Here is a 13,005-nt window from a genome sequence, read left to right on the forward strand (position 1 = left end):
TTTTGCGTAAGTATGCATATATACATACATCCAGAAATTCTGGTACAGCAATAAAAACAGGACTTACAACTGAAGAGCACCACTACTGAGCATACAGTGAGCCAAGGCTGGCCTCTACTAAGGAAGTGCTTCTGCTACAAATTCTTCTACTAAGGAGGACCTAGAATTATTGTCCATAGTCAGTTCCCAAATGTCTCACCTCTCTCCCCAGTGATCAGATTGTCTTTGATACATTAATTCTGCTCAAGCAAAATACATCTGTGCTAAACATGAGGCAGAGGCAAAAACTCCTTTCAAGTTAGTTTAGTTACTATCATTCTGATATGTGGATGGCATTCCTTTAAAAAACATGCACATACAAACAAGAAATTAAAAACAAGCTACAATTGACAAAGAAGATGGAAAATGTTAAGGATAATACCTCAGGCTCTTCTCAAAACAAGAACTAAATAAATATTGTAATGGACATGCATAGTCAATATTTTCAGAAAAAAATTGAGAATTGAATGTATTCCTAAAACTTCTTATCTTTAAAGAATTCATTAATGAAAATACTTGGGTAAACACTAGGAGAATTGTACTGAGATTCTCTTATGAAAGCCCAAATTGACTTCTATAGGGTTTCATGTGCTATTTTCAGTCCAAAATGAATTTTCATGAACAAGTTATAAATCCTTGAAAATGCATTTTTAAAAATTTAAGTGCTGATATGCCACTATAATTTTAGTCGCAATTTCTTACACTGAGGGACTATTGGCTTTTATCACAGGTTTATTAAGTTTTACAGCATATGAGTGTGCTACGTGAAGCAGAGAATCACATTTTCATTTCCTTCTAAGAGAAATGAGAAAAATTGCTCTAGTACTTACTTTTCTCCATAAAACCTCTCAAAGAATTTTTCTTTCCAAGGTTCTGTTTTCTTTTCCTTTTCAATTTCTTGCCTTATTCGTAATTGCATTTCAGGGGTAAACTCTCCTAGAAAGAAAATGGTAATATATTGAGTAAAAACGGTCACATTATCTTTCCCCAATTAATAAAGAAAACATGTAATTGATTCATTTCTTTACACTTTTATGGATGTTGAAAAGTAAAAGATTAAGTAATGATAACATTTCTACAGCTTCTCTCTTTATGAACATCACTCAACAGTCATTTTGTCTTCGAAGAACTCTACGTCATTTAGCGGATGTACTGCGTGCCCGGGCTGCAAATGACAGCATGCAGCTACTCACTGTCCCTCAGGGAAATCAGCCTGATGGGAGCAAAGGCACATCACTGACTTATGAAGGAATGGCAAAAGCGCCATTTAGGCCATAATAATAATATACGTAGTAAAAGTATAGATGGAAAAGCACTTAATTCTGCCTAAATCAATTAAGGAGGATTACATATATGAGTTGAGTCAGCTTTTGAAGGATGATCAGGCTTTCATAAAGTGATTAAATCACAAGGCACAAAGATCAGAATATTTTTATTTACATTCTAGAAAGAGCCCAATTATGAGCAGAACATAGGATGAATGAAGTAAAATAGGAAATAAAAGCTGAGGCCAGTTACACAAGGCAAGTTTGAACCAAAGAGATTTCTGTATTTCCCTCTGGGAGATAAAAGGAGGCCCTGGTGCATTCAGTGAGCGAGAGACACGGCCAAACAAACAGCTTAAAAAGATAAAGCAGACAATACAGTGAAGAAATTGCAGGGCTCCAGCTAGGGGGTCCTGATGAGCAAGTATGAGAGACACAGACTCCACTGGGCTAGCAGGAGGGGGATGATGCAGAGGAATCAGATGCAATTAATTGTTCAGGAGAAGATAGAGGAAGAAGGTCAATGACAACACTTAGGCTTTAAACCATGGGACAGTGGTGATAGCACAGAGAAAGCAGAAGGAAGAGCAGATATGAAAAATAGTACATTTTATGTTTAGTATTTTGATTTTGAGGTGCCTGACACCAGAGAGCAAGATCCAGTAGGCATTTGGAAACAGGATACTAGGGATCAGGAGAAGGGAGTGAGAATCAGACCTGGAAGTTCTTGGCATATGGGCAACACTTAAAACTAAGAAGAATACATGGTTAGAAAAGAAAATAGTACAGATACTTTTTATCACACAGAGCAGCAATAAGAACCCGTCAGGGAGGGTGAGGAAGGGCTATCAGAAATGCAGCCTGGGCAAATAACTCAAAACATATTATGAATGCCTAAGGTAGATGGTTTCACACCAAACAGGATAAAACACAGAGATACTGAAGGAACGGGTCATGTAAGGAACAAGAAGAAAAAAGGAAACTAGAGCTGGCCACAGAAAGACAGTCGTCTTCTCTAGCAGTATTTCATGTGTGTATGGCGGAGCCAGCAGCTCAGTGTAAGAAGTAAAAATGGGGTAACACTAAATTCCATTAGTTTTTCAAGAAACTTGGTGACTAATGGAATGGAAGGATGATGTGTCGGCTTTTGGAGAAAAAAAAGTATTAAAAGAAGTTTCCTTAGACTCCAGGACACTTAGAATAACTAATGGCTCAATCCATGTAATTAAAATTATCATTTCAAAGAAAATGATGCTGTATCAGGATTTTTTATCACGTCCTAGATAATATCACGCTTTCTTCAAAAACTGTAAGTGTATCAAAAGAATTAGTGGAGTCATTTGGAACCAGATATGAGTTGTTACTGCATTATATTTCAAGGGGACAAAAACTTGGAAATCAGAGAAAGGTATAAAGATCAGTAGAATATGTGTACTCCGATACACAAAACAGAAAACTGAAATTTACCTTCTGACAGTCGCTGTTTCCACCCTTGTGCTGCATATGCAAAGAATTCATTATTTAGAGCTGAAGTACTGAGGCGTAAAATTCCATCACTTCCCATCTAGAAAATAAGCAAAAAAAAAAAAAAAAAAAAGATTCCATCAGGAATAATTCAAAGCAAAAGAATGTAGAAAGGAAGCAAAATTGAATAGTGTTAGACTGTGCGTGCATGTGTGTGTGTGTGTGTGTGTGTGTGTGTGTTTAGGGGTAACATAAAAACTGTGTGCATTCTGCTTTGTCATATCAAGCACAGAAATAATTAGAATATTGTCTCTGATAGGCTTCTTCTGTCATTGAGGAGTGAGATAAAAACATAAAAAGCATTAGGTGAGTGGGAATTAAGAAGTGCCAAAAATAGAGGTTAGGGGGAGACATCTGAGTGGACAGGAATGGTTAGAAAAACTGGATGCAAGAGGGGAAATTAGTATAGGGCCAAGAGATTGACAGGATTTAAACAGAAGAGTTAGAGACTGAAACATGTAATATACTGTCAGTCGACATGAGCTTTATTACAAAGGCAGAAGATGGTAAACCATCAGTACTGGACTACTTAGGCAGGCATGCGGATGCTTTAGTCTGATACCTAAAGGCCTGTCAAACTGCGGCGCAAACTACTTTTCAAAGATTTTCTCTTACTCTAGATACTATTACCTGAGAACACATTTTTTGTCCCCACATTTTTTATTATTTCCTTTACACTTCACCTTCATCCACTGAGAAACTAACTCCCTTTTGAGATTTAACTCGATGATTTCAGGAATATGTCAGCTAAATCATTGCTCAGGAGCAAGGGAGAATATTGCATCTGTGTATTATACTATCTACTGCAAACTGGATTATGGCCAATAAAACCCAGAAAAAAAGGTAATAGGAACAAACAGGAGATATGCTAATTGCTGACATTATAACATCTATAGGGAGGCCACAGATTTGAGGTCCTGTGGTTCTTCACCTAGGAAGAAACCAGCAACCACACTAAAATATTCAATACATTTGGAAAATTTCAGGTAAGATTTCATTCAGTCATTCATTATTTATTCTGTTTTCATCTTTATTCAACAGATACTTACTAGGCCAGCTATATGAACCTATATGCCTGGCACTTGTAGAGTACTAGCAATATAGTGGCAGTAAAGAAAAAGGCCCTCTACTTGTATTCTGAATGTTCTCCACAATAGAACAGTTGCCCCTGGTTCTTGTATATCCTTCTACCTACCTGGGTCCAATGTGGCTGTACGATATATGTATGTTGCCATGCCAGTGGCCCACCTCATGGACTTACCACAGACTCAATACACGAGGGGAAAATGTCTCAGCTTTCCCATACTTTGGATAATTCTGGGACACTTTCCTCTAGAACACTGTTTATGTACTAAACTACCAAATGCTATTTAGTGATGTGTCCCAGGGGCTAGAATACATGTGTCTGACATAAGACTTTAAGACTTTGTACTGTAAGTTACAAGGACCCACTTACATACTATGAATCTCTAGATTGTGTGGGATTAGAAATCTAAACTCTCTGCAGGTAGAATCACTTCTACTTGGGCAGAGTTTCTCAATGTTGGCATCACTATCATTTGGGGCCAAATGTTTCTGTTGTATGCCCTGTGAATTGTAGGATCTTAGCAGCATACCTAGCTTCTACCCATCCGATACCAACTGCAACTCTTACCTCCGGTGTGACAATTGAAAATAACACCATAGACTGAAAAATATTATCTGAAAGCAAAATCATCCCCAGATAGTAACTAATGGACTAGAAGACAAGGTAAGCGCTCCATTGTAGCTAAGCTCTGCCTGGTTACTTTTTACTTTTCATGCTGCAGGACCAGCAGGAAAAGTTAGTAGACAAATGGGATAATCATTCCTAAACATCATGAGGAAATAAAACTGTTGAAGAAAGGAGGATCCTGGAAATCTGGAGATTCACTGAGGCACCTCTTGGAGCTTCCATCCCTGGTGAAACAGGCTAAGGATGACAGCAGTGACAGCCTGAAGGTTAAAGGAGCCAAGGTCTCAGAATCCTCAGAGATGTTGGTCTGGGTCATTCCATCAGGCAAACCAGCAGAAGTGCTACTCAATGGAAAGAGATAAAGGGCTACAAACACAGCCATAATACCAGCTTAAGACTAGCCTGTAGTTGGTCCACTAACCCTCTGGCTTACGTCATGATATTTTTTCTCCTTCCCAACACATCATAACCAGCTCCTTAAAGAATTAGGAACAAAGTGGCCTTCATGTGGGGTACAGCACAATCTGAGAAGTACAGAAGGTAGAAAGTACTAGACAATGGTAATACTCTATTCCATGTCATTTAACCTTGTAGAACAAAGCACCTGGGTAAACAGGTCAATTCACTTGCCTCATTCGGCCCTACAAAGCTCTAGGACTCCAAAGAAGTACAAAAGTCTCTGAGGTACCCTTCAGGTGTAGCCGAGGAATGCAGCATTTAGTCCTGGGAGCAATGCAAATCCATAGGAGACAGAGAATGTAGGAAAGGCCCCATTCTCCCGTTATCCTGTGGGACAGTTCTGTGGCTCCTGCTACACATTTTCTCTGAGGGTCCTCAGTAGCAGTGAGTCCTAGTGGTCCAGAGGCCTCTCTCCTTACTCTCTCACACTGTTTAATCTCTGGCTTCTGCTTCCAAATTAACAGTCCTTTAGTACTTGTACAGGCTCTACTTTGGGAAGAAAGGGGCTACATGTCTACATAAGACACGTCAGCTATCAAGTTTGGGCTAAAACCTCTAGCTGGGACTGCATGTATCACAGGTGAACATGAGGCCTTAGATTACTGGCTTCCAAGACCAAGTTTCCTCTTCAATTTATCTCCACATTTTATTATCTTTTTCAATGTGAGCCATTAGGGGGAAAAGCTATAGAGAACCTTGCTCAGAAGCAAAAACTATCCAAAATGCTGAAGTGTAAGAAAAGTCTACAAAGATTTGTGCTTGAGAAGATTACTTCAGGGACTGTATAAAGAATGAGTGGGGGAAGAAAAGATGGCTACACAGGCTGCACTAGAAATGGTACTGGAATATGTCTGTAAAAGATGAGAAAGGCAAGTTTGAGATACTCAAGACTGGGCAACAGTCTTCAGGATTGAGGAGGTAAAGGCATCAGGAGAAAATTTCAGGAAATATTTAAACTGTTTAAGATGGCTCTGGGAGTGGGAAGAGAAGAAAATGATGGCCACCCTTGAGTACAAGTCTTCAAGGAAAGTTATCAAGAAGGTCTACCACAAGCAATAAAGTTGCGGACAAGACATTTGAATATGCCTTTAAGAAGTTCAATTTTTATGCAATTACAGACTCCAAATAAATGCCCTCCTGGCTTAAGACCTTTTATAGCAAAAAGCGACTCTACTGAGGAAGTTTAAAAGGGAAGTTATATTATTGCATTGATAGATTTAAATTAGGATGAGTGAGGAGAGGGTAAATTCTCTTAGAAGGCAAAGGAACTTGTGTAGTATGGAGTACACAGACAAAAGTTGCAGTGGAAAAGGTCAGAATTATTCTGTATTTAAGGACACGTAGAGAGCTTTAGAGGCTCCTATACCCCATACAATGCTTACTGGCTCTCCAATACTCTATCAAAGTTTACTGCACTGTCTTTGCTTTCATTAGTGAAAGATTTAAAATTAAGCTCTGGAGCTGATATACAGAAGTTTAGTTTTATGTATCCTGCCAGGCCAGGGACTTGATTAGTTACTAATTGAATATTTCAGCATAATTTTAAGACATAAAGAAACAGTAGATCTAGATTACATCTGACAGATTCTCAAGATTTCAGCACATGAAAATGCAAAGCAGTGTGATATAAACACATTCAAGAATATGGAAGCTAGCCCTGCAGGGAAATGTTTTTCTTTTGAAACAGAAAAAATAATATGAACTGCCAGATTCCAAGCCAATATGAGACAGCACAATTAAACATTAGGGCTTAAATGAGACTTAGGAAATACATGCCAATAAAACTTTTAAAATACACTATTAATTTTATGGCCTTTAAGAAATACTGTGTAAAAGATACAGCATTTTAATGAACTAGAACAATAAACATTTCTGAAAAGTCTGTATTTACTGTGGAGCTATAAATTCCTGTATTTTTCATTAGCCACAATAGAAACATTCATTCCAAAAAAAATCACCTAACTATAATGAGGTGTCAAGCTAAATTATTGATAAATTATGCTTCCTTTTAAATTAACAAGAGAAAAACTCTGACCAAAATAATTGTTTCCTCTGATGAGTCTATCATTTGCTTTTGCTATTGATTACATTACCATACATTTTATAGGATGAATGTCACATGACATTCAAAGGGTTAAACAAATGTTGCTATTGCACAGCATTCAATGTTTGAAGTTGGAGGAATGTTAACTTAATACAAAAATATATTTACATTTAATAATAATCCTTAAAATCCATGCTGTATTCTTTATCAGTTTTTATCTTATTTTGTTTCCTACATGTGATAAATGTATGTATGATTACAGGAACAGTGAGAAATGTGCTGAAGTTAGAAAATGTATAAATAACACGGGTATATCCAGAAATACAAGTAATTTGGATTTCATTCTACAGTTAATGGGAAGTTGTTCAAAGTCAAGTCAAAACCTTATAAAAAGATTCATGTTAGTGTGTGCAGGAAGTGGGCTGCTGATATAGACAGGGTGTCAGGATGAGACTCCTTGATACTATTAATGAGGCTCCCGGGGTAGGCATCTGAAGTGAGAAAGCCAGCCATAGAGCTACCTGGAAAAGCATTAGCTGAACTACAGGAACATGTTAGCAAAGGCCCTCAGACGGGGGTCTGAGAGGGCCCTAGAGCTGGTCAGCAGCCAGAGAGCAGGAGGAAAAGGTGAAAGAACACAGGTCTTCTAGGCCCTGTCGCCCCCTGGACAGTGTGGCTTCTTCCCTGAGGGAGCTGGAAGGCCACTGGGGGACTGTGGCCAGAGGAATGATAAAATCTGACTGCTGGATTGGAAAGACGTTAGGGCAGAACTATCCCATAGCAATAAAATGTAAGTCACATATTTGATTTTAATTTTTTTAGTAACTGCACTGGAAAAGTCTGCGGAAATGTGAAATTAATTCCAATAATACTTTTCATTTAATTCAATCTATCCAAAATGCTATTATCTCAACAGGTAACCCATATAAAATATTTTATGATAGTTTTTATTTCCTTTGAATACTAATTCTTTAATACTGACTGTGTCTTTTTACAGCACATCTCAATTCACATTTCTAGTACTTAACAGTCACAGGTGGCTAGTGGCTACCATGTTGGAAGGCCTAAAAAATAAAGACCTATGAGTCAGGGATCTAGCTCAGTGGCACCACACCTGCCTCGCAAGCACAAGGTCCTCAGTTTGATCTCCGGTACCAAAAACAAACAAACAAAAAAATAAAGACTTATTAGTGGTTGCCATAATCCAGAGAAAGATGTGGTAAGAATGGTTGGGGACTGATTACATTCACAAGGTTGAGACAGCTGGACTTGACAGATTGGGTGACTGGTATGAAAGCAATCACCCCAGGAAGACAAGATAGATTAGGGGCCCTGGCACTTAAAAGAATGAAATTATTTACTAAAAAAGAAGACTATGGGAGAAAGAGGTTTGGTTTTGCACACTTAAAGTTGAGCTGCTGATCATAATTCTCTCATCTATACTTAGCTGTATCACTCCTATGATAGTGTAGGGAATGTCAGAGTAGAGACAGCAATTCTTGTCCAGAAGCATTAAGGGAACACCACGAGACAGAAGATAAAAAGTCTTGAGATTATGTAGACAGTGAAAATAAAGAGGAAGAAGAGCATTCAAAAGAGATATAGGAACCAGAATCAATGGCACTGAGAGAGCACGTGTATGGGTGGTAACTGAGACAAAGATGTAAAAGATGACATGCAGAAGTAAGGCTTGTGTAACTGGGCAGACACTGATAGCAGACATCAGGACAAAAAAAGGTATGAGGAAAAATAGTTCTTAAGACCAAAAAATAATAGGGTTGGCTCTGGATATTTTGACCTAAGTGTATCTTGAAGGCATCCGAAAAGATGTCTAATTAATAACTGAGCATAGAGGAAAGATGCACAACAGTGAAGGAGCAATTGCAATTAGAAAAAAGATGATTAGGAATTATTAGCAACAGAGGTGTAGATGAAAATGTCCAAGGAATATTTACTTAAAGAGAAGAAGGCATTAAGCAGAGCCCTGAGGAGTGCTAATACAGAAGGACTAGGAAGAAGAAAATCCTATTAGGAAGACTAAGCAAAACAGCCAGACGTGAATAGAAAATCAGAGCTAGTGGCATCAGAAATGCAAGGAATGGAAGTATTTTCAGAAGACAATCTCCATTGTCAGCATGTGCTGATGTCTATTAAACCGCTTAGATCTATATGGTTGCAGTACACTATGCTAGCAGCTATGTCCAATAAAAAAATCAATAGGGCCTTTAGAGCAAAAGTAACCTTAATAGTAAGTCACCAAGGAGGAATCTAATTCAGTATCAAAAGGGTAAAGAACATGCTAACTATAAGATGTTACTGAGCCTTATACTGGCCAGATCAAGAATCCAGCATCCTTGCAGTCTACATATCATTATGAATTATATCCATACCATTTATTCTCTCTACAATGTAACTTTTCAGATTTTACTTTACCACTAAGTATAATTCAGATGGCTCAGGAGACTCTGTATGCTCAGGTTTTATCCATGACAGAAGAGTTTATTCTTTTGAATAACATAAAGATAGTGGTAAAAATGAAAGAAGGCTTCTAAAAGACAGAGTATCATTTAAAAAATAAGATTAACAGTACACTAAAGACTGTTTTGCAAATAATTTTGAGAGCAATTTCCAGAATTAGAGTAAGACAATACTCCCTACACTGTGCTTTGTGAAAAGATATTTTAACAGGCGATTTTAGTAGGTAAGCCTATCTAAAGGAATTTTATTCTTCAATAAATATAGCCTTTGTCTACTGAATAGTTTCCTTTGCTGTAAATATTCTCCAGTATGCTATAATTTCTCCCAAACTTTTGAGTAATGCACTCCATAGCTTAGAACGACGTATTAAAAGTTGTCAGAAAATAACTGTCAAAAGCAGGCAAATGAGATAAAAACCAAGACAGTGAATTTACATATTCTATACACAAAATTCTGATTTAGTAATTGGTGATCTTTTTAAAGATCTGTACATGGTATAATTTTCAGAACATAGCAGATAGAGAGTAAGAAATTATAAAGGATGATATAATATGCCTTAATCCATTAAGCCTAACAAATTCAAGTTCAAGTCCCACTGCAGGAAACTTTATTATTTACTATTACTTTGAAAAAAATTAATATGTGTATAACAACTTTAAAATTATATATTTTTTATAAATGTGTAAACAAGATTATTTCATCATATGGAGATTAAAGAAAAATACATAGTTTTCATCCTTCTAACTAACTTCAAAAAATATGCATAGAATCAAGTTAAAAATGAACAAAAGGAAATTTTCAAAGAGAAAATATTATGAAAAAAACACCACATAGATGGAAAAGTGGAAGGCTTTTTGTGTCATAATTGTTTTGACAGAGTTTTAAAGCTGATTTTCATAATAAAAGCCTCTTTTCTGAGCTGAGATGATTTCTTCCTACTACAAGCTGCTGCTTTTGTGCTTACTGTTAAGCACTAGGGAAAAAATCACAAGACATAATGTTCAGCATGGAAAGATTTGGGAAATGAAAGTTCCACCATACACAGGATCATGCCTGATGTAATTGTTAACCAGGATCAAGTTTTTCAGGCCAGTGAGTGGACAGGAGAATTGTATGGCAAAATTTAATTATGAAATGAGATTTCTGAACACATGAAGTGCAAAGGGACTTGAAAAGTAAGATACTAATATGGCATAATGGTATCTATTCTTGTGGGAAACAGTTATTCCCTTTTCATCAAAAATAGCACACACGTCTGTGCACATATGTATCTATCATATCTATATCTGTACATACATTTACGTAAACTTACATATAGTGTATACAATGCATACACAAACTGTATTTCACATATTTTTCTCTAAAATACAATTTGTAAGCAATCTAACCATTGGACTAAAATGATTTCTGTTAAGTTTCCATAAAATATTATTGAAATAATTATTTCCAATGACATTATTTTACATTTTACTATTCTATCACCCTTCCTTAGAGTCATTCTGTTTTTAAATTGCAAAAAGAGGAATCACTATTCAAAGTTCTGTAATTTCTCCAATGCTTTAGTAGTCTGTTCAAAAGAAATGTAGCCCATGGCAAAATCAGTGAAAATACATGAAATAAGCACACGTAAAAGCAAAAGCAAAGGCATTGGCAGATCAAGCTTTAATCTAAAATTAGAGAAGTACTGTACATTTTGATGTTCACAATAGATCTACTTCATGACAAATTTATGGAAAACCCCTGACCATACTTTGGGACAATCTAATCAGCCTTTATTAGAAGTGATACTGTTTTTTCAATTTATTTATTTTTTTATTCTTAGATTCTTTTATTGGTACATTTTAGGTATACAATATGTTTACATTTATCGCGGGGTGCCTGCACCTGTACATGACGTATCATGGTTCTTATTTTTTCCCCATTGTCTGTGCGCCCTTCACCCCCTCCACCCTTCCCTATTTACAGACTTCATTTCCATTTTTTTTTCTTTTCTCATAACTTTTCCTTTTCCTAGAAGTGATATTTTTAAAACAAGCCAAAGGCAGATAATAAAGTTCAACCAAGTTTTAACCAATGTGAAAGTGTGTGCATATGTTGAGTCCAAGCCCCACTCGGGCAACTTAGTGACTTAGCAAAACCTGGTCTTATTATAAACATTTAAAAATTCTGGTTGGTGTATAGTCAGCATGAAGGCCTTGGATTCAATCTCAAAAAAAGTGTGCATATCTTAAAAAGCAAGATCTCTTACAATCATATAACTATTTTTATCAATGTTCCCTCGGTGGGAGGAGAGGGGGGAAAAAGCACACTTCCAAGCACTCATCCATGCAACAGAACACTAATGTTTTATTTAGTGAAACTCAAGCTTATATTTTTGTATAGATAAAATAAGATTATGTTATAATGTGGGGAATCAGTGAGTCACTGTTTCCATTTGTATTACACTGAGCAGCTGTGTTTAAGTGACTATCTATTAGTCACTCATTTCTTTAACAAACATTTCATAAGCATCTATTCCATGCCAAGAACTGTAAAATGGACAGTCAGCTTCTGGTTCCCCTAGAGACTGGCACCCATACTGGGACAGAAAAGTGGCCAGCGAAGAGATGGGTGTTAGGCAAACTTGGGTGCTGGTGTGCCTTTTTATTCTTTTTAGTCTTTTGATATCTATGACCTAAAACACTTGTTTCTTCCTCTCTCCACTTTAGCAATGGCCTCAATTTATTGATCATTAAAACTATAACCGATATTATATCATTAATTTAGTGCTTACAACAACCTTCAATCTGAGTGTCTTAGTTTGTTTGGGCAGCCACAACGAAATACCATAAATAGGTAGCTTATGAACAACTAAATTTTATTTCTCATAGTTCGGGAGGCACACAAGCCCAAGATTGAGGAGTCAGCAGATTCAGTGTGTGGTGAGGGGCCGTTCCTGCCTGGTTCAGAGATGGTAGCTTCTCCCTGTATCATCACATGTGGAAGGGACTCACTAGCTTCTGAGTCCCTTACAAGGGTGCTAATCTCAATCATGAAGGCTCTTCCCTCATGCCCTCATCATCACCTTCCTTTACCATCGCTATAGGGGGTTACTTTTCAACATATAAGGGGGTGGGTCACATTCAGCCCATGGTAGTAAGCTGTGAAACAGGATTTGACCCCTTCAAGCGCTATCTTTTTCACCAAGTGGTTTTTGTTACTGAACATGTAGGCTTTTATTCTGCTCAAAGGGTTTATGAGTTAGATGCTGAGCATTCAACAAAGATGTGATCTTTGTACCACAAAGTTAGGGTTACAAACTGTGTTGAGAACGCTAAAAAAAGTTACAGTGAGAGACAAATCTGGATGCCTGTGTGTGTGCAGAGGGGACTTTCTGAGATGCTCATTTCTTTGAACAGTTGTGTGTGAAGAGTGGAGAGGTGTGAGCCACAAAAACTTAAAAATGGAGAGAGGAGAGCAGAGAGGAATAGGAAAACAGCGGC

At 37.1% G+C, this 13,005-nt stretch overlaps 1 protein-coding gene across 1 annotated transcript in view; it reads right to left on the reverse strand.

Moving 5' to 3' along the window:
* The window catches only part of Asxl3 (ASXL transcriptional regulator 3), a 109,584-nt gene that overhangs the window by 17,025 nt on the left and 79,554 nt on the right, over window positions 1-13,005 (reverse strand). The window contains exons 7-8 of the mRNA XM_021236659.2: window positions 2,772-2,868; window positions 870-975 (exon numbers count right to left, since the gene is read on the reverse strand). Coding sequence (XP_021092318.1) covers window positions 870-975; window positions 2,772-2,868 — 203 coding nt within the window. The remainder of the gene's footprint in view (window positions 1-869; window positions 976-2,771; window positions 2,869-13,005) is intronic.

The sequence above is a fragment of the Heterocephalus glaber genome, unplaced genomic scaffold (assembly GCF_053883595.1).
Source record: "Heterocephalus glaber isolate CG9 unplaced genomic scaffold, H.glaber_assembly_v1.0 deba00000331, whole genome shotgun sequence".
Lineage (NCBI taxonomy): Eukaryota > Metazoa > Chordata > Mammalia > Rodentia > Bathyergidae > Heterocephalus > Heterocephalus glaber.